We start from the raw sequence: 17,961 nt of genomic DNA on the forward strand, positions 1-17,961 counted from the left end.
ATTTTCCAGCCCACCAAGGTCCTTCTCAGCTCCAGCACAACACTCTGATGTAGCAGTCACTAATCCTGACTTTGTATAATATGTGAAGTTGCTGTAGCAGCACCACCATCATTAATGAAGAACCTCAGTAGTACTGGCCCCACTATCATTCCCTGAAGTATAATTCTAGTGAAGTTGCTTCCAGCTTGATTTTGTGCCACATATCACAACCTCTGGACCTGATTGTTCAGATAATTTTCAGTTCACCTCAGTATCCATTTATTTGTCCCATTCTTTGTCAGTTTGTCTTGTTAGAATGTTGTGAAAGATGGGATTAAAACCCTATTACAGCAAAGATAAACAATTTCTCACTGTTCTCCATTCATGCAGCAGGCAATGCAGCTCATTGTGGAAGGTCAAGTTGATTAAGCATGATTTTCCTTCTGTAAGTGTATGGTGGCAACTTCTGATGACTTTTTGTCCTTCCTGATACAGGAAATGGTATCCAGGATTAGTTGTTCCATCTTCCCAGAGGTTTACCTGAACCTGGTTGGCCTGTAGCTCTACTGTTGTTCTTTTTTGACTTTCTGGAAGATAGGTGTGATACTTGCTCTCTTTCAGTCTTGAGAAACATTCCTAATTGCCATGACATTTCAAAGACTATCAAGGGTGAACTCCCAAAGACATCAGCCACTTTTGTCATTGGTGGAGTATGTAAAGCCTGTTTACGTGCTCCTTAAACTGGTCCTTCTCCACCCAGGAAAAGTTTCTTTGCTCCAGATAATTTCTCTGGTTCAGCCTGTTCCTCTGTTTGCAGAGCCTTGAGATTCTTGAGGTAGGATTGTTTTATTGCAACAGACCTAATAAGGTGCTCCAAAATAAGGTGCTCATAATCCAAGCTGGAGAGTTTGATTCAAGTGCATACAAATCCAGTGTAGAGACAGGTGTCTTTCTGATATTTGAAACAGTAGTATGTCCTCCCATAGACTCATTACTTCCTCAGAAACACAAGAAAAATTAGAACTAGGTTTTTGATGCCTTACCATTTGCTTTCTTAAGAGCATCTGCTTTGCTAAAAGGAGTCAGAGGAAATACACAGAAAAAGCTCTTATAGCATGTTTCATTTCCATAAAGACAGTGAAGTCAACATTTTTGTGGTGTTCTAAGAGGTGTGTGAAATAACATGGGAGAATGTGCTCGAAGGATCCCTTTCAGTTCTTGGAACAAAACTCATTCATTATCAGGAAGAAAAAGCCCTGTGTAGGGATAGAAGAAAAATTTGCCTATTTTCAGTATTTCTGGAACACATTTGCAAACCAGGTCATTTGCAAACCCCTTTTCAGGATAAAGGCTTATTACCAAAACAAAAAAAAACATGTTACCATGTAGAACTGCTGAAGCCTGCAACAAGCCTCAAATTTCTGCCTTAATAAATTTGCTTAATCTAGTCTTGTCTGGCATCCATGCCAACAAGGAAGATGATTGATGTCATTGTGAGCTACTCAATTATCTTTGAAATGACAGTTGGGAGGGTTCCTTAAACTTGGGGCAATTATCATTCATATCTTCAAGAACAAGTTCACAGAAAAACATTTTTAATTTCTCACTAGAGAAAGATTAAACAGAATCTCTGATTCCACAAAACAATGGCATGTATGTTTGACTTCACATTTTCTTGTTGCTGTAGAATGTGCTGCATGCGAGGTTCTTACATCTAAAGGAAGACTTGTCAGCCTGCCTAACAGAATTTTTCTTCTGAGAGAAAAATTAGTTTTCCACAGATTATAACTTCCTAGCCTGTCTGATCAAACTGATTGCAACCCCTGTAGGTAATAAACTTTTTCTGTATTATAATCTCACCCTCATCTTCTCTGACATAATTAAAGTGGCCTATTTAATTTGCAGCAGAAATTGTAAATTCCCCCAACACCATCAGAAGTATTCAGTGAAAAAATTTTTCTTTGGTATTATATTTGAAAATGTATTCAGCAAATTAGTTTTCAATCAAGTTTTCTGGACAATCTGTATTACATCTATGTTCTACAGTTTTGATTCCCAAGGCTACTTCATTGTACATAAATTGTCTTAGTATTTTAGAATCACTTCAGAATGTGGAACTTCTGCAACTCCTAAAGTAGTAAAACTAATTGAAATATTAGCAAATAATCTATCACTTCTTTAATGTACTGCAGCCCTGCTGACTTCTTTAGAAACAATGAAGCAGTGGCCTTTTCTGTATTTGATTTAAAGACACAAAAGTATTCCATGAGATACAGAATGAGTATTTCAACTTGCCCAAACCCAACACAGATCGCAAAATGTTGAGAAGAATCTGACTGCATGGAAACAACTCATGCAAAGAAGTATAAATAAAAGTAACATTTTAATTCTATTTCTGCTGTAAACTGCTTTTCCAAGTGTCATTTTTTAAAGGTTTAATTGAACCTGAAATAAATGGCAGCCACTTCAAATAAAGGGATTGTTGAAACATAAACTGAACAGAAATCACAATTTACTGGAGACTGTAAGTAAGGAAGTTGCATTAAGAAGGCTCTGGTAGAAGGGAAAAGCCATTCTTTATTGACATTGATTTTCCATTTTGCCTTTTTAATTAATCACCACTTTTAGAAGAACTTTGAAAAGTAGTTCGACTAAAGGGAAATCTGGGTAGTCAAGAGCTTCTGAAGCTCTTTTGAAGCTCTTGAATCAGTTAAGATTTTCTCATTTCCCTCCTAAACCATCAACAGGTTTATGACTGAATTCCATACAGAGGGTGAGATATTGCACCACTTTCCCCTGTCAAAGGTGGAAAAATTGTCAAAGTAATCTATATTCTGAACACATACAAAGCACCCACTCAGCTGCCATATCACAGAATACATTAACTTGACTTTTTTTTTCCTGGGTAATCAAGGCAGTAGCACCTATGTGAATGCTTATTTTTCCAGTCAGGGTTCAGTTTTCTTTCTAATGAAAAATGCTTGCAAGTGTTAGAGATCTATGTCCTTGCAACAGCACACCTAGACTCTGATCTGCTGGAGGAAACCTGTCCAGATGCAAGATGTGCCTCTTACAGCAGGAGCTTGTGACTAGCACGTACAAACCAGCTGGGAATGGGAATGTGACCTCAGCTCACAGATTGAGTGGGGAGCAGGTCAATGATGAGCAATGTCAGCCAGGCAGGCAGGGAGGCTGAGATGTAGACTGGCACTTACAGCCCCACGGAGGCAGGATTGACAACCCCGAGCTAAGCTGACGAACAAACATTCTGTTTATTCTCAGTGTTTTGTGTGTCACGGGTTTCTGCATCACACACTTTTCAACTGTTCCACTGACAAGAGATGTATTATTTCTATGGCTCTCCCTTATGCCTTTTACGATGGAGGTTTCTTAAAATAATAATTTACATTTACACACCCCTCAGAAAAGTGAGAGTATTAGTCCCCTCCCTCTCTGCCCTCAATTTACAGAGTGTACTTTCCTCCCTCCTCTGCTCCTACAGAGCAGAAATGAAGTACAACCAGACTAGAGTGGATGGTGTCTACTTATTCCAAATGCCAATTCAAAGATGCCAAAGACCAGACATTTTATATAGGTATCATGTTAGGTCAGCACATTTCTCTTACTGATTTGTAGCTGCAAGAATACAACGGATCTGTAAACTAAACAATAACGCCTTGAATAAGCCTGCTATAAGGATTCAGTTTGACAATTAGATGTGAAGGCTTTATTTAAGTGATTAGAGCAGTATCATCCAGCAATCTGGTGGCAAAAAAACAGTGAATTAGAACTGGTTGATTTAGGGACTAGCTTTCCCTCCCTGCTGTCTTGTAAAACACAGGATATACAGAGTAGGACAGTCACCTTCACTAAAGCTGGCACAGTCTGGGGCAAGATAGCACTTCAGGGGGGTGTTTTACTGTCTGTTCTCTAAACATGCTGAAAAAGGCAAAAATGATGACTGAAAAATCTTAAAACGAGCAGCCACTATCATTTGAGGGTTGTATACCCCTAAACAGATGTGACTTTGTGTCATAGCCCTGATCCTGTGTGTTGTCACGTCAAAAACTGCAAGCCAGTGCACCCCAGAGATACACACAGAATTGGAACATAGAGATCTCTGTTCCTTCAGTTCAGGAAATAACTGTGCAGAAAGAGGGAGAAAATATACTAATAGGAGGCCTCTAGCTAAATTCTAAATCTTTACCAATTTTGAATGTGTCACGGTCTTTCAATTGTGATTTTTAGATAAAAAAGATGATGTTTAACATCATCTGCCTTCTTCTCATGCAGACCCCTTATTTATAGCCCCATTTGTCTCACATTACTCATAGCACTAGGGAAAGGCTCGGCTCTTTGAGTTTCATAACTCAGTCCCCTCAGCTGCTATTTCCAGCAGCATTTCTCATGAAACCAGTATCTTTCAAGTTCCCCTGTTGCTCAGTTTTCCGTCCAGCTTCTTATGCTCCTCAGATTTTTGGGCTTCATAGCATTCTCAGCAATCCACTGGCCAGTATCAGCCAGTACCACTGCATTCTGTCACTCTTCCCTAGTTTCTCCTTATATCTTTTACCTTCTGAATTGCTTCCTGCCTCTGTAACCCTTAGTCACCCTTTGTCAGTAAGAGTTGTCTTGTTCACATCATCCCAGCCACCCCTCCCAAATATTGTATGCAATCTCCATCTCTTACTTCTTCCTGTGGAAGTTGTTTAAACAGTTACTCAAACTCCACAAGATGTGGTGAAAGGACAAGTCAGTCCATTACTGCAATTTACTGAACAGTTATAGTTAGCACGTCTGGGCTCATTCACAGTACACAGGCTTGCTCTCAAAGTTGGATGACAAAGTTTGTCAGAGCAAAAGGGGAATATACTGCTAAGAAGAGCTTGTCAGAACTTGTGTGGAAATAAAATTCAGACGTTGGGCTAAAATAAAATCTGCAGAAATCAAGTTCTTACTGTCACCACAGGAGATGTACTGCTGATCACTGTTGTCTGAATGGCCCAATAAAAAATTATACTGTCATTGCTAGTAAGAAAACTAATGCTAGCATTGAAACCACAAGAACTGGTGGGCTGTTAGGTTTGTTATTAGTTTGAGTGAATTTATTCAAGTGCAAACTGTAGTTGGGTACCAGGTGTCTTTTGCTATGATGTAGAGTTTAAGTGTGGGATAATAGCAGAGACCTTAAAAACATGTGCACAGGCTAAAAACAGAAGCCACAAGACTATAAACATCTCACTTCCAGTCAGCTTCTTGTCCTTGAGGAATCACACTGCTTTAGACATAACAGGGAGGACAAGAAAGCATCAAACAACAAGTGCATGTAGTTTATGCACGGTTTATGAATAAGACAAATAAATTATGTGGCCATGGGAAGTTAACATCCCCAGAATTGCAGAGCAGATCACCCAAGGAAAGGAGACCAGCGAATTAAAATTCAATTACAAACTCAAGCAATTTTGAAATGTATTAAATACTGATATTTGAAAAGAATTGCTGCTGGCAAATGGTTGTCATCACCATGGAATGTGGATGGACCATGGATCATCATGGAATTTTCTTCCAACAAACTATTTCAAAGCTGCAAGCACATAATCTGTTTCAATGAACAAGGCTCTTCAAATGTCTTTTGTCATGCCAGTCAAGTTTTAGTGGTGTATAGGAGTCTGTGTCTGAGTGCATAAACTACATGCACTTGTTGTCTCAAGTTCTGTAATTCCTGGATAAAGAATTACTGCACATAAATTCAGTTTTGCCTAGAGTGGTAACCACCAGTGTAGCAACCACCACACCAGCCAGCCCTGAAATGGTCAAGCAATTTCACTAAACAATCATGATTGATCCCTTCCAGCTGGAAGCATTCCACTGTGTTCTATGTATGCTTCTCATTATTGTCCATAAATACATCCATTAAATCCTCAGTGTGAGTTGGCTCTCCCACTGAAATAAAAGACAAACCTGCAACAGAGTTAGGGTTTTAGACATTACACAGGAACACAGAGTTTCACAGAATACAATGTTGGAATTGCTGTGGCCAGGTCTTCATTAGGAAGTGTTAGGGAGTGTAAAACTGCATGGGTTGGAATAGTTCACAGATTCTATACTATTATTATTTGTTTCTCACAGTTGTGGTTTACATTAGAAATACATATATATGTATGTATCTATATATCTATCTATATATATAAACCTTTATAGAGATATCGATATATAAATAGATTAGATATAGATATAGACATATCACTGCATATCATCTTACCTTCAATTCTACTGCTTTAATGCTGAAAAAAAATTAAAAGAACAGAAGCTTCTGTCATTCTTAGGCTATAATATGCAAAATGTTATGCTATCATTGCAAAATTATTCCAGAAGTTAATAGCTTGTGTTCTGGAGGTATTCTTTTCCTGCTTCTTTACCTGATGATTGAGCAAGGAACTTGCCCTGGGAAAGAAGGGTGGGTCTGTTCTGTGGAGCTGGTGGTAAATGTTTGTGCAGGAAAAACCTAGAGAAATAAAGAACTACAAGAACAAGCTGGGCTTTTGGCTTCAAGCCATGTAGCTTAGTTGGAGAAATGTCTCATGGGGTAGGTGATAAAGTGTAAACTAAAATTCAGTGAGACATAGAACCGTAGAGGCTTGCTCCAAATACTACAATTAAGAAATGCTTAATGAGCTGCTTTTTCAATCGATGAGCTTTTGGAGTAAATGTCATTATAATTATTCTCAGTGTTTATATGCATGCAGTATTAAAGTTACATTCACAAATTGTTTTGCATAGCCAATATTGGGTGCTAGGTGTTTTCGTAAATTGTTAGTTAATTTTTAGTATCCTAAAGTTCAACAGACTACAGTATGGCTTTCAACTCTATGTACTTCCTGAAATTATACTGTTATAGCCCATATGGGGTATAATAGATAGGCAGTATAGTGTCAACCTTCTGCTTTTTCCCTGGAAAATTTTCATAAAAACATTAAACATGTATTACTCATTGCATAAATGAAGCCTTTGTTATAGGGACTGTATTTTGCTCAGAACTCTTTCTGTAACAGTTGAAAAAAAAAAGCTACACCTGCATTTGTATCCACCTATGACTGTAGTCAATGTAATCGACCAGAAATGCTTAGTGTGAGTTCTGTTGTCAGGAAACTTTCTTGCCTGTGAGACAGCCTCAGGCAACTGAACTGTTTCTAAATAACTGGCTGGTTATATACGGATACAAACATTTTATACAGTCTGCAAATTTTTAGTCACACACACACAAAATTATATTTATACAGTGTTCTCAATCATAATTTAAAAAATTCAATCCTTTGTAAAAGCATCTTTTTCAAGAGCTACTGGCATACTGCAGTATATCACTCATCAAGGCCATTTCTGATTTGAAATTGAGGCAATTTTTTAGGCTGTCTCTGATGTCGTGCTACACAGCTTGTAGTCTGCTGGCTGTGTTCAATCAGTCACTGCAGTCTGCAGAAGGATGCAGTTCTCCTTGGGGAACAGTCAATACCAGCAAAAATAATTACTGTACTGTAACTGTGGTATTAACATTGTGTGCCAATGCAGCCTTGTCATTGCTGTGAACTCAGCTTCACATCCCTCACCAAAACGAAATAAACCAGATCAAATAAACTAACACACACCAGAGGTACCATAAAATTGGAACAATTGAAATTACTGATTTTCTGTTCCACTAAAACCCTCACAGACAGGCCCAGAATGTCGCAAATGTATCTGCATGTCAATCAGAGGATTTTGGAGTAAAATAGTCTCAGAAGTCGCCTTAGCCATTGTTTCTCATTTTACCATTTATTTCCATGTATCGTGGAGAGTCTTGTCTGAACCAAGTCTCTACAACTCCTGAAAGGAGAATGTAGCGTGGTGGGGGCCGGTCCCTCCTGCCGCGCCTGCAGTGAGACGCCAAGAGGAGACGGCCTGGAGGCAGGGTTGATTCAGATTAGGTACCAGGAAAAAAAATTGTCACTGTCAGGGTGGTTAGGCGTTGGAAAAGGTTTTCCTGGGAGGTGGTGGAGTCACCATTCCTGGCAGTTTTTCAGGGTCTCTCGGATGGAGCACCCAGTAGTGCGTGTTCCTCGGGAAGCCGCTGGCGCTGCTCCGCGCGCACTGCGCCGCGCCCTCAGGGCGCGGTGCCGCGGCGCCCCCTGCCGGCCGGAGGTGGCCCTGGGGGAGGGAGGCCGCGCCCAGCGGCGGCGCCGATTGGCTGCGGCGGGGAGGAGGCGCGGCGGGGCCGGCAGCGGCGGCGCCGATTGGCTGCGGCGGGGAGGAGGCGCTGCGGGGCCGGCAGCGGCGGCGCCGATTGGCTGCGGCGGGGAGGAGGCGCGGCGGGGCCGGCAGCGGCGGTGCTGATTGACTGCGGCGGGGAGGAGGCACGGCGGGGCCGGCAGCGGCGGCGCAGTCGCGGGCGGGTCGTGGGTCTGGCGCCATCTCACCATGGCTCGGGAATTCGAGCTGTGCCCCGGGCGGCGCATCGGTGGCGACCAGCCCTGCTTCATCATCGCCGAGATCGGGCAGAACCACCAGGGCGACCTGGACATCGCCAAGCGCATGATCCGTATGGCCAAGGTGCGCGCGGGGGGAGGCGGGGGAGCGAGAGCGCCGGGGCGCGGCCGGGGGACGCGCGGCAGGGTTTATTCCAAACACACGTTGTTTGCAGGGAGACCCTTGCGTTTGACTCTGATGAAGAGTCTGCTTGTCCTGTGAGGAGCAGCTGAGGGAGCTGGGCTGGTTGCGCCTGGAGAACAGGAGGCTCAGGGGTGACCTTACCACTGCCTACAGCTGCCTGAGAGGAGCCCGTAGCCGGGTGGGGACCGGCCTCGCCCGGGAGACAGCTAGTGACAGGATGAGAGGGCATGGCCTCAAGCTGTGCCAGGAGAGGGCACGGCTGCACATCAGGAAGAATTTCTTCACAAACATCGGAATGGGCTGCCCGGGGAAGCGGTGGAGTCGCTGTCCCTGGAGGTGTTCAAGGAAAGACTGGACGTGGCACTTCGTGCCATGGTCTGTTTGACAAGGACTCCGTAATCTCAGAGATCTTTTCCAGCTAATTCATTCTTGTGACCTTGTGTCGTGGCTGCAGCCCCTCAGTTGGGGCATGAGCTCACAGGGAATTTTGGAAGTATCAGGCAACTGCTGAACCTTCTCTAATGAACTTCCAGTTTTACTTGATTGGCATCAGGGCTTTATTGCAGTAAAGCTTGTGTCATCCAGTAAGACAGCCAGGCTGCTTTCAAATTTATATCCATTCGATAGAAGACCACACATCATCATAGCATGGAGCATGGTGTATTCTGTTCTGTGACTGGGGGGTAAGTGGAGACTGCTCTAATGAGGATGTGTCTTCACTGTGTGACTCCAAATTCCTGGAGGTGTTCAAGTGTCTGGTGCTAGTGATGTGATGCTGGGTGGATAGTTGGATGGATGATCTTAGTAGTTTCTTCCAGCTCATGATTCTATGAATTTCAGATTCATACTCCTTGTTCCACAGAATCCCATGTCCTTTTTTAATGTAAAGTTACTAATGACAGCTAATCTGGGGAAAAAACACCACAGAAGTCAACTCTTTGAATAAGCAGCATGCATAGCTAAGTAGTGTTGTGGGTTTAATATGACTTCTCTCATCTGCTGTTCTACTAAGTGTATCAGGACTTTGAAATAAAAGGGTTCGTGTGTGTGGGGGTCCACAGTCACTGTGTTTGTTACCATTCCTGTGACTGCTGTGATGATAGTGTGAAAACTCCACAGCAGATGGGCACATCAGTTACTCACTCCTTGCATTCAGAGGTAGGGTGAGTGCAGCTTCACTTGCATTTCCACTCAGTGTGCACCAACTTGTTTTGCAGGACTGCGGAGCAGACTGTGCTAAGTTCCAGAAGAGTGAACTGGAGTACAAATTCAACAAGAAAGCATTAGAAAGGCCCTACACCTCTAAACACTCCTGGGGAAAGACCTACGGGGAGCACAAGCGCCACTTGGAGTTCAGTCATGACCAATACAGAGAGCTAAAGAAGTATGCAGAGGAGATTGGCATTTTCTTCACAGCTTCTGGCATGGATGAGGTATGTAAGCCATACTGGAATGACAAGGGGAGTCTGGCTGTTGTGTCTGTTGGGCATTACTTAGGTGTGATAGTTCTTGCATAAAAAGAATATGTGGAAAATCAATTTCTGACTGAGAGACCTAGAGTAATTTAGCAGTTCACCTGTGTCTCTACAATGGTTGATAGAATATTTTGGAAGACTCTCCACATGTGTTGAGATACTTATATACAGTAAGTAGTATTAGGAACAAGGATTCATTTTGATCTTCCTAAACAGTGGAGGCTTTGAGGGTAGATCAAGATGGCATTCAGACTGCTCTCTGGTGTTGTCTGGTGTGTTGGTTTCAAGCATATTGAACTTCCTTCTGTACTTAAACCAGATTTCTTTCTTGATCTAATCCCTATTATTTTCTTCTTTTTTACTCCCTCCTTGTTGTTTATAGTCCTCTGTAGTTTTTCTAAGCAGAATAAGTGTTTATGCCCCTATTTCTTTTACTAATCTCATTGAGGGACTCAGCACCTTGGCCTTTTACTGCTGAATCATTTACTGATTTTTGCCAGTGGCCTGTTGAACAGTCAGTCACCAGCCTCACAACTCCACAAAACATCTACTGTTGTTGTCCCTTAAGACTTGTATACTTCTAGCTGTTGCATGTTGCTTGCCTCAGAATCTTGGTAGTGACAGCATTAGCAAATGCAGCATACAGTTGAAATGCATAAGCTGTGAAAGTCAGGTAACACTTGAACTTCAGTGTAGATGAGAGATCTATACTGTTGAGATTTTCTTTGTTGCCTCGAAAATAAAGAGAACCAAACTAAAAGAGGCCCTACCAGAAGTAAGCTAGCCACTCTTGTATATGGCCAGCAGAGCAATGTCCCTGGCTTTCTGCAAGTAGACATATCCAGGATTGGAAAGGTAGTGATTTACTTAATGTTCTAGGGCAGTCTGTTCAATGTCTCACTCTTGCAATCAGAGATGATTCCTGATATGTCAGTATTGTTCTTATTTGTTGTAATTTGTTCTCCCTCTTCATCTGACTATAGACAAATACGTTTTGTGTATCTGGCAGTAGCTCAGTGCCAAGGATTTAGGAATAGATCTGTGAAAGGAGCGCAGTGATGTTTCTTCTGTTGCTCTCTTCACACCTAGAAGACCTGCTGTACTCCTTTAAAAAAGAAGTAGATAAACCCGAAGTCTTGGACTTCTATATCTGGGATCTTAAAGATCCACGTGTCTTTGGGGAGGAACAAAGCCCCACCTTCCTTCTTTGATGTTAAAAGCTCTGGTTTCTAAAGGCTGTAATGCAACACAGAACACTTTCTATAGGCAGCAGCTAAGATCGCTTTCTGCTGCTGGGATCCCTCTTTTTCTCTGCTGTGCTCCTTTGTATGTGGCTTCATCAGCTAATTAACAGAACTGATACATGTTTGTACCTTCTATTTGAGCAGTAATTACATTGAACAACTCCTAAGATTTTTGGTGGCATTTCTACAGTACGTGGGTTTGGAACTTAAGGATATTGCATCATTTGACAAAAAAACTCTTTGAGAATACATTAACTTCTGTAAATTTAACATGATCTCCAGAAGTTCAGTTGTGTCAAAGAGGTTAAATTGTGTGTTTAACTATATGAGGAAATTATTGAAGTGGTGTGTGACATAAATACAAAGGTTATGAATAAGTTCTTTATCTATTCTGTTCCAGTGTGTACTGGAGACAAAGCAGGATCTCATTGAGCCACTCCCTTTAATGTAATTTCTGTTGTTTGAAATTACTTCCTGGTTCTTGAATCTCTTAAAGAAGAGCTGCTGATTTCAAGAGATACATACCTGATGAAGAGTGGCCTTAGATACAGGGTCTACCTGTCATATTTAATTTTTTGCCATCTCCTGAGATAATATCTTTTAATATAGAACACTTACTGTATTTATACATAATGCATCTGAATAAACTATATTAAATAGTGAATAGAGAGATGTAATAGTTGCAGGTACAAGAAATTGAATCTCATCATACTGATGATAGAAAAATAAGACCAAATAAGATGTGATTATCTGTGTGGGCATTAGCATTCTTTCTCTGGTACTAAGTAAATTCAACTGCAACAAGGAAAGAGATGAAGAAATTAAAACTGTTTGTGGGAGGTTGACTGGGGACAAAGCTAACTATTTCATTATTTTCCCCAGAGGTGAATGGAGGATTTAAATACCTCTTGCCTGTGATAGATTTGGAATTTAATTTTTCTTCCAATAAAGCACTAATTTGTAAAAGGCTACTTAATGATGTAATACCTGTTTTTTGAAAGCCTCTAATAATTCTTGCATTCTTATTTTTAGACAGAGTATAATTGGCATTTAAATAAACAGTTTTACAGTCTATGTTTTGGTGTATTTTATGTATTATTGTCTAGTATCTCTCCTAAAAGCAAACATACTTTGAATTTCACTTTTTGGGCACTCTTGGAGTTTTTTTCATGGTGCTTATTTAATATGCTCATACAAGTTTTCAGTGCGATGAATCTGTTCTACCTGTAGTTTTAAGCACTCTGTGGCTTAATATTTCTGACCTGCAGGACATGTGTGGCAGGAAAACTGTGTGCATGCTTGTAGCACATTTCTTCTTCAACAGGAAGACCTCCATCTGCAGGTGGTTGCTCTCTCCGGTGGTGTATGAAAGAACAGAGTAAAAAGCAGTAATGCTGTGGTATGCTAGTTCATCTTTAAGCTGAGTTGGAACTCACTTGTACTGAGCAGCAGAATGTACAGCTGGTGTGACCAGAGAGAAACATGGGAGATGAGATACTGCCTTGAGACAGTGATCCCAGTCAAAAACCTGCACTAAAATGGAAGTATGAAAGAAGGCATCATAATTATACTCCACCTGGAGGGAAATCAGAAACTAATATTGTCAGGGTAGCAAATGTTATTTCAGGAGCAGTGGTTTTTGAGGAGATGTCTGTAGTACCAACCTGTTTAATTAAGCTTTGGGTTTGCTGTGTTAAAGGTTGTGTATTTCCAAGCACAGTAGTTCTTTATCCCTTGATCCAGCTGAAGTGAAGTGTTAAAACACAGTGATCTCTTTTCCTTGTAGATGGCTGTGGAATTTCTACATGAACTGGATGTTCCATTTTTCAAAGTAGGATCAGGAGATACAAATAATTTTCCATATTTGGAAAAGACTGCAAAGAAAGGTGAGCATTTCCTTTGAGCCATCTTGGTGAACATCACAATTTCTCAGTAGCTCAGTTATTAGATTTTTCCTCCAGTTGATTTTTGGGAAAAAAATCGGAAGTTTCTTTTAAAGAAACTCACCCTCAAACTTTGGGAAAAAGTTTTACCCCACATTCTTTTCTAGTTTTACCAAATTAATTTACTTAAAGAATTTAATTTAATCTTGAGTAGCTTTCTTGTAGCCCTAGGACAAACCTCGTGCATACTTTCTCTTGGCTAGGTCGCCCAATGGTGATTTCCAGCGGGATGCAGTCGATGAGCACAATGCATCAGGTGTATCAGATTGTGAAGCCCATCAACCCCAACTTCTGCTTCCTGCAGTGCACCAGCGCGTACCCGCTCCAGCCCGAGGATGTCAACCTCCGTGTCATACCGGTCAGTGGCAGCCCAGAGCCCGCAGGGAAGGGCCGTGCCCTTTACTGGGATACACTGCCAGGTCTTAGGGTGTGCTGGGATTCACTTCTGAGAAGTTACCGGGTGTGTCCTGTTCCTCTAATTCACAATGCAAGCGCTGGATAAAAAGAGCCACAGGGTCCTTTTTTAGCAGAACTCATCTTTGAGGAATATGATAAAGGATGTTTCTGGAGTATTCACAGTTCAACAGAGGAAAACATTCTGAACAGGTTAACCCTGTGGTTTATAGTGCTCAGAAAAATCATGTAGACTGTTATCATTAAGAAAGTGCTTGAGGTGAGTCTAATTCTAAATAGGGAGCTAGACCAGAAATTTCGTTTAAAAAGCTTCATGTGACTATCAGAGCAACGAAGAAAATTGATTAGACCCTACTATAGTTTCCTCAATTTCAAATGTTATTTGGATACACCAAATAGTAATATAAGGAAGTTTTCCCAAACTGGCCAGTGGACAAGCAGTACCTTAGATCTATGCACACAAGCATATTATTTTTTATAGAATGATACATGGCTGCATTTAAGTGCCTTTAGGATTTGGTGACTCTTCTCTATGCATGGATTAAAGGATTGCTTCAGAATTTTAATACAATGTTGAAGAAATCTGTTTTGGATAGGAGTTAAGTTTAACCAATCCACTGGGTTCTTGGATGAAAATAGGATACTGTTACTGTTACACTGATACTGACTTTGAAGACCTTGAATTGTGGAACTCGATTAAAAGACAGCTAAGTCGTAGAAGAGAACATGCTTCCTTTTTGTTGTCAGTATTGGTAATGTTAGTCAGATTTGGAATGTGGTGATTGGTAATGCAGTGTGATTTGTTGAATTTAAAAAGTTGTGTTCTCTGCATAACCAGCTGCTTATACTATGGCACAGTATTGATCCACTGCAGTTATCATTGTTAAATTTGCTTTGTCTTTGAAACTGCTACCTTGGTAATTCAGACCAACTCTGTTGTGATACCAGGCATACCAGTCAGCTTTTCCTGATATCCCCATTGGCTACTCAGGGCATGAAACTGGCATAGCCATTTCAGTGGCTGCTGTTGCTATGGGTGCTAAAGTACTGGAACGCCACGTGACTCTCGACAAAACCTGGAAAGGAAGTGACCACCAAGCATCCCTGGAGCCAAATGAACTGGCAGAGTTAGTGAAAGCCATCCGTACTGTGGAAAAAGCCATGGGTTCTCCAATCAAACAACTTTTGCCCTGTGAAATGGCTTGCAATGAAAAGGTAACTTTTGATTTTGGTCCGTGTAAACCTGCAGCTAATTTAGACCTATATTCTATATTCAGAAAAACAGCTTGAAGATTGTTTATTGCAGCAGTGTTTCTTCCTCTGCCCTTAAAAAATTTCACATTGCCTAATGCTGGCAGTTTTGATTATAATAGAGTTCTATGTTTATCATTCAGTGGTTGACTAAGCTGAGTAGCAGTGTGGAATCATTTAGATTGGAAAAGACCCATGTGGTTGTTCGGTCGAACCTAACACTGCCAAGTCAATGTAGGTTCCTAAGTGCCATGTCTTCACATTTTAAGTAACTCAGGGGATCATGACTCAACTGCTTCCATGTTCTATACTGCTTGAGTGCTTGATAATCCTTTCAGAGAAGAATTTTTTCCTAATATCCAGTCTAGCCCTTCCCTGGCACAGCTTGAGACCATTTCCTCTCATTCTGTCACTTGCTGCCTGGGAGAAGAAACCAACCCCCACCTGGTTACAGCCTCCTTTCAGGGAGTTGTGGAAAGCGTTAAGGTCACCTCTGAGCCTCCTTGCCTCCAGGCTAAACAATCCCAGCTCCCTCAGCCACTCCTCATAGGACTTGTGCTCCACACCCTCCACCAGCCTTGTGGCCCTTCTCTGGCTCTTCCACTCCAGCACTTCAGTGTCCTTCTTGTAGTCAGGGGCCCAGAACTGGACACAGGACTCCGGGTGTGGCCTCACCAGTGCCAGGTACTTGGCAATAGTAATAGGAGTAGTATCTCTTATGATCGTAAATGAGCTGCTTTTACACTAAGCTAAAATACCAGTCATTCTAATCAGATTGCCGCCATAGTGATTTTGAAAAATTCCAGTGAGCCGCTGTCCCGTTTCAGAAAACATCTGCATGTTCCTGGAAGCCTGGTTACAATGAAAGTAACCACTGTTAATTAATCTTCACTTGGAATAAGTAATAGAGAAGGCGGTTCTACACAGCCTGTTCTCAAATGACTGTAGAATATTTTTTATCCTTTTTTGTAATACTAAGGTAGCAATGTATTTAACATTAACTTTGTTTTTTTTTTTCCCCTCCCCTGTAGCTGGGAAAGTCGGTAGTGGCGAAAGTGGCAATTCCTGAAGGTGCAGTATTGACACTTGACATGCTGACGGTGAAGGTGGGAGAGCCAAAGGGATTTCCCCCAGAATCCATCTTTGATCTGGTGGGCCAGAAGGTTAAAAAAAGTATTGAAGAAGATGAAACCATCACTGAGCAAGTAGTGGAAAATCATGTGAAAAAAGTGAAGTGCTAAACCGAAGCACTCCATTCCATATTTCTCAGTGTACTACCACACAACATGTTTGAGAATAGTAGCATGATAGATTAGCAGAAAGAGGTGTAATTATGAGAGTGCAAACAGGTTAGTATTTTCAGGTTCTCATTATTAGGAAGTTTCAGAAACAAGGGGATATAAATTATAAAGATTTTATTAGAAAATGCATTGCATTGTGCCTAGGAAGTGCTATGAACCTTTCTTCTCCATTCCACTTAATCTACATTAATTTAGAATTTTGCCAAATATAAGACCACATTCTGCTGCTTTCCAGCTTTCCTTTTCTGTTAAGAATGAATCATGAGAATTTTGTCTACACTTTGAACTGTTCTAGCCCTAGACCTTTGGATATTCCTCTCTTTTCTGCCATTTGCCTCACACCTGTGACAGCAGTACTTGGTTGTAGTTGAATACAGATAAATGAAAGTTTACATATACTGAACAGAAAGGTACAAATGCAACCTGGATAGATTTTTTTTTTAAGATGAAAGTCTTAAAAGTGTCATGATAAAACAGTGGGTTGCAGGAATCTGTATTCTGTGGAAAAATGGGCTTCTTGAGAAACCTATGTTCTCAAGCAACAGTAAAAGGAAAAAAAGTATATGGGATATTTAGAAAGGTCCCGTCTAGGGGGCGAGAGAATCTTGTGAACTGGAAGGGCAAAAGGCAAGCCAGAGAGACTGAGCAGGGAAGAAGTGCACATCTGAGATAAAGCTTAACCTATGCTTCAGAAAATGTGAAAAGCATCTATTGTGAGTTAAGTCTGGAATATTAAGTCGATGCTGCAGAGCATTTGGATGCCTCTGTTTGGACCTAGGGCGCAGCTTCTCAGGTGGGAAGCCAAATGCTGGTGAAGCTTGAGTAGCTTTTTTTTTTCTGTACTAACCAGCAAATCATCTATGGGGTTTTTCTCTCAGCACAGGTGTTTGATTACATCACACCATTGTGCTTCAGCATGATGGTCAGTACACCTTTTGTGTGCCCTTCTTTTGCATCCCAACTTCTCACTTTTCAAGTGAGAAATGGAATCCCACTACGATCACCTGCTGCTTTTCCCTTTGACCAGAAGGGAGTCATATAGCAGCAGCTGCAAACCAGTCATCCTTCAATTACCTTCCTTAGCACAGAACCTCTTTGCAATAATTCATCTGCTTTTTTTCTGTGGTGGAATCATTTATTAGTGATGGTTACTTGGAACTTGCTACATTTGGGTCATGAGTTCGTGAAATATCTTGAATTTAGTGGTGAGTGGTTTTGTACCTATAAACTGTTTACTTTCAAAATGTTTACCCTTGTGCAATTCTGAGGAAACTGTATTCCTATCTTTAAATGGGGAAGCAGAGGTTGAGTCATGTACTTGGCCATATGTGAGCTGTGACTGATGCAATGTGCTTGCCTTACATTAAAAAATTATTCAATTGTTAAAAGATTTTTTTTTATTATTTCAAATTTGAAAAATAAATTTAGCTTATAAAATAATCTCTCGTTTCTGCATTTCACCCTTTGGTCAGACCCTACCTTTGCCAGCTCTGGTGATACATGGCCTTTAGTATTTGAATACTGTAACATTACCTGACCAGTTTCAAGTAGCAGTAGTTTTTCACTCCTAACTGGGCTGCTCCTGGAAACTGCTGTAAGCAAAGGCTCCAGAAATTTCCAGGACTTTAATTAATGTATTGGTGGAAGCAGAAAGGTCCATATACAGAAACTTGCAAGCTGTGTCCCCTAGTTTTATGTGAATGTTGCAAAT

At 41.1% G+C, this 17,961-nt stretch overlaps 1 protein-coding gene across 1 annotated transcript; it reads left to right on the plus strand.

Annotated features, from left to right (window-relative positions):
* The first annotated feature begins 8,375 nt into the window (after positions 1-8,375).
* Positions 8,376-17,690, plus strand: NANS (N-acetylneuraminate synthase). Its single transcript, XM_079330858.1, has 6 exons — positions 8,376-8,562; positions 9,840-10,055; positions 13,128-13,227; positions 13,488-13,642; positions 14,647-14,913; positions 15,981-17,690. Exons 1-6 carry the CDS (start codon positions 8,431-8,433, stop codon positions 16,188-16,190), a joined length of 1,080 nt encoding a protein of 359 aa, XP_079186984.1. The 5' UTR covers positions 8,376-8,430; the 3' UTR covers positions 16,191-17,690.
* The last annotated feature ends 271 nt before the right edge of the window (positions 17,691-17,961 follow it).

The sequence above is a fragment of the Erithacus rubecula genome (genome assembly GCF_903797595.1).
Source record: "Erithacus rubecula genome assembly, contig: SUPER_Z_unloc_1, whole genome shotgun sequence".
Classification (NCBI taxonomy): domain Eukaryota; kingdom Metazoa; phylum Chordata; class Aves; order Passeriformes; family Muscicapidae; genus Erithacus; species Erithacus rubecula.

Excerpts from the sequence above, each read along its gene's own strand:
- NANS (XM_079330858.1), top strand. The coding sequence starts at position 8,431 with ATGGCTCGGGAATTCGAGCTGTGCCCCGGGCGGCGCATCGGTGGCGAC. Across the intron at positions 8,563-9,839 it reads GCATGATCCGTATGGCCAAG|GACTGCGGAGCAGACTGTGC; the intron begins GTGCGCGCGGGG and ends CTTGTTTTGCAG. Across the intron at positions 13,228-13,487 it reads GGAAAAGACTGCAAAGAAAG|GTCGCCCAATGGTGATTTCC; the intron begins GTGAGCATTTCC and ends TCTCTTGGCTAG.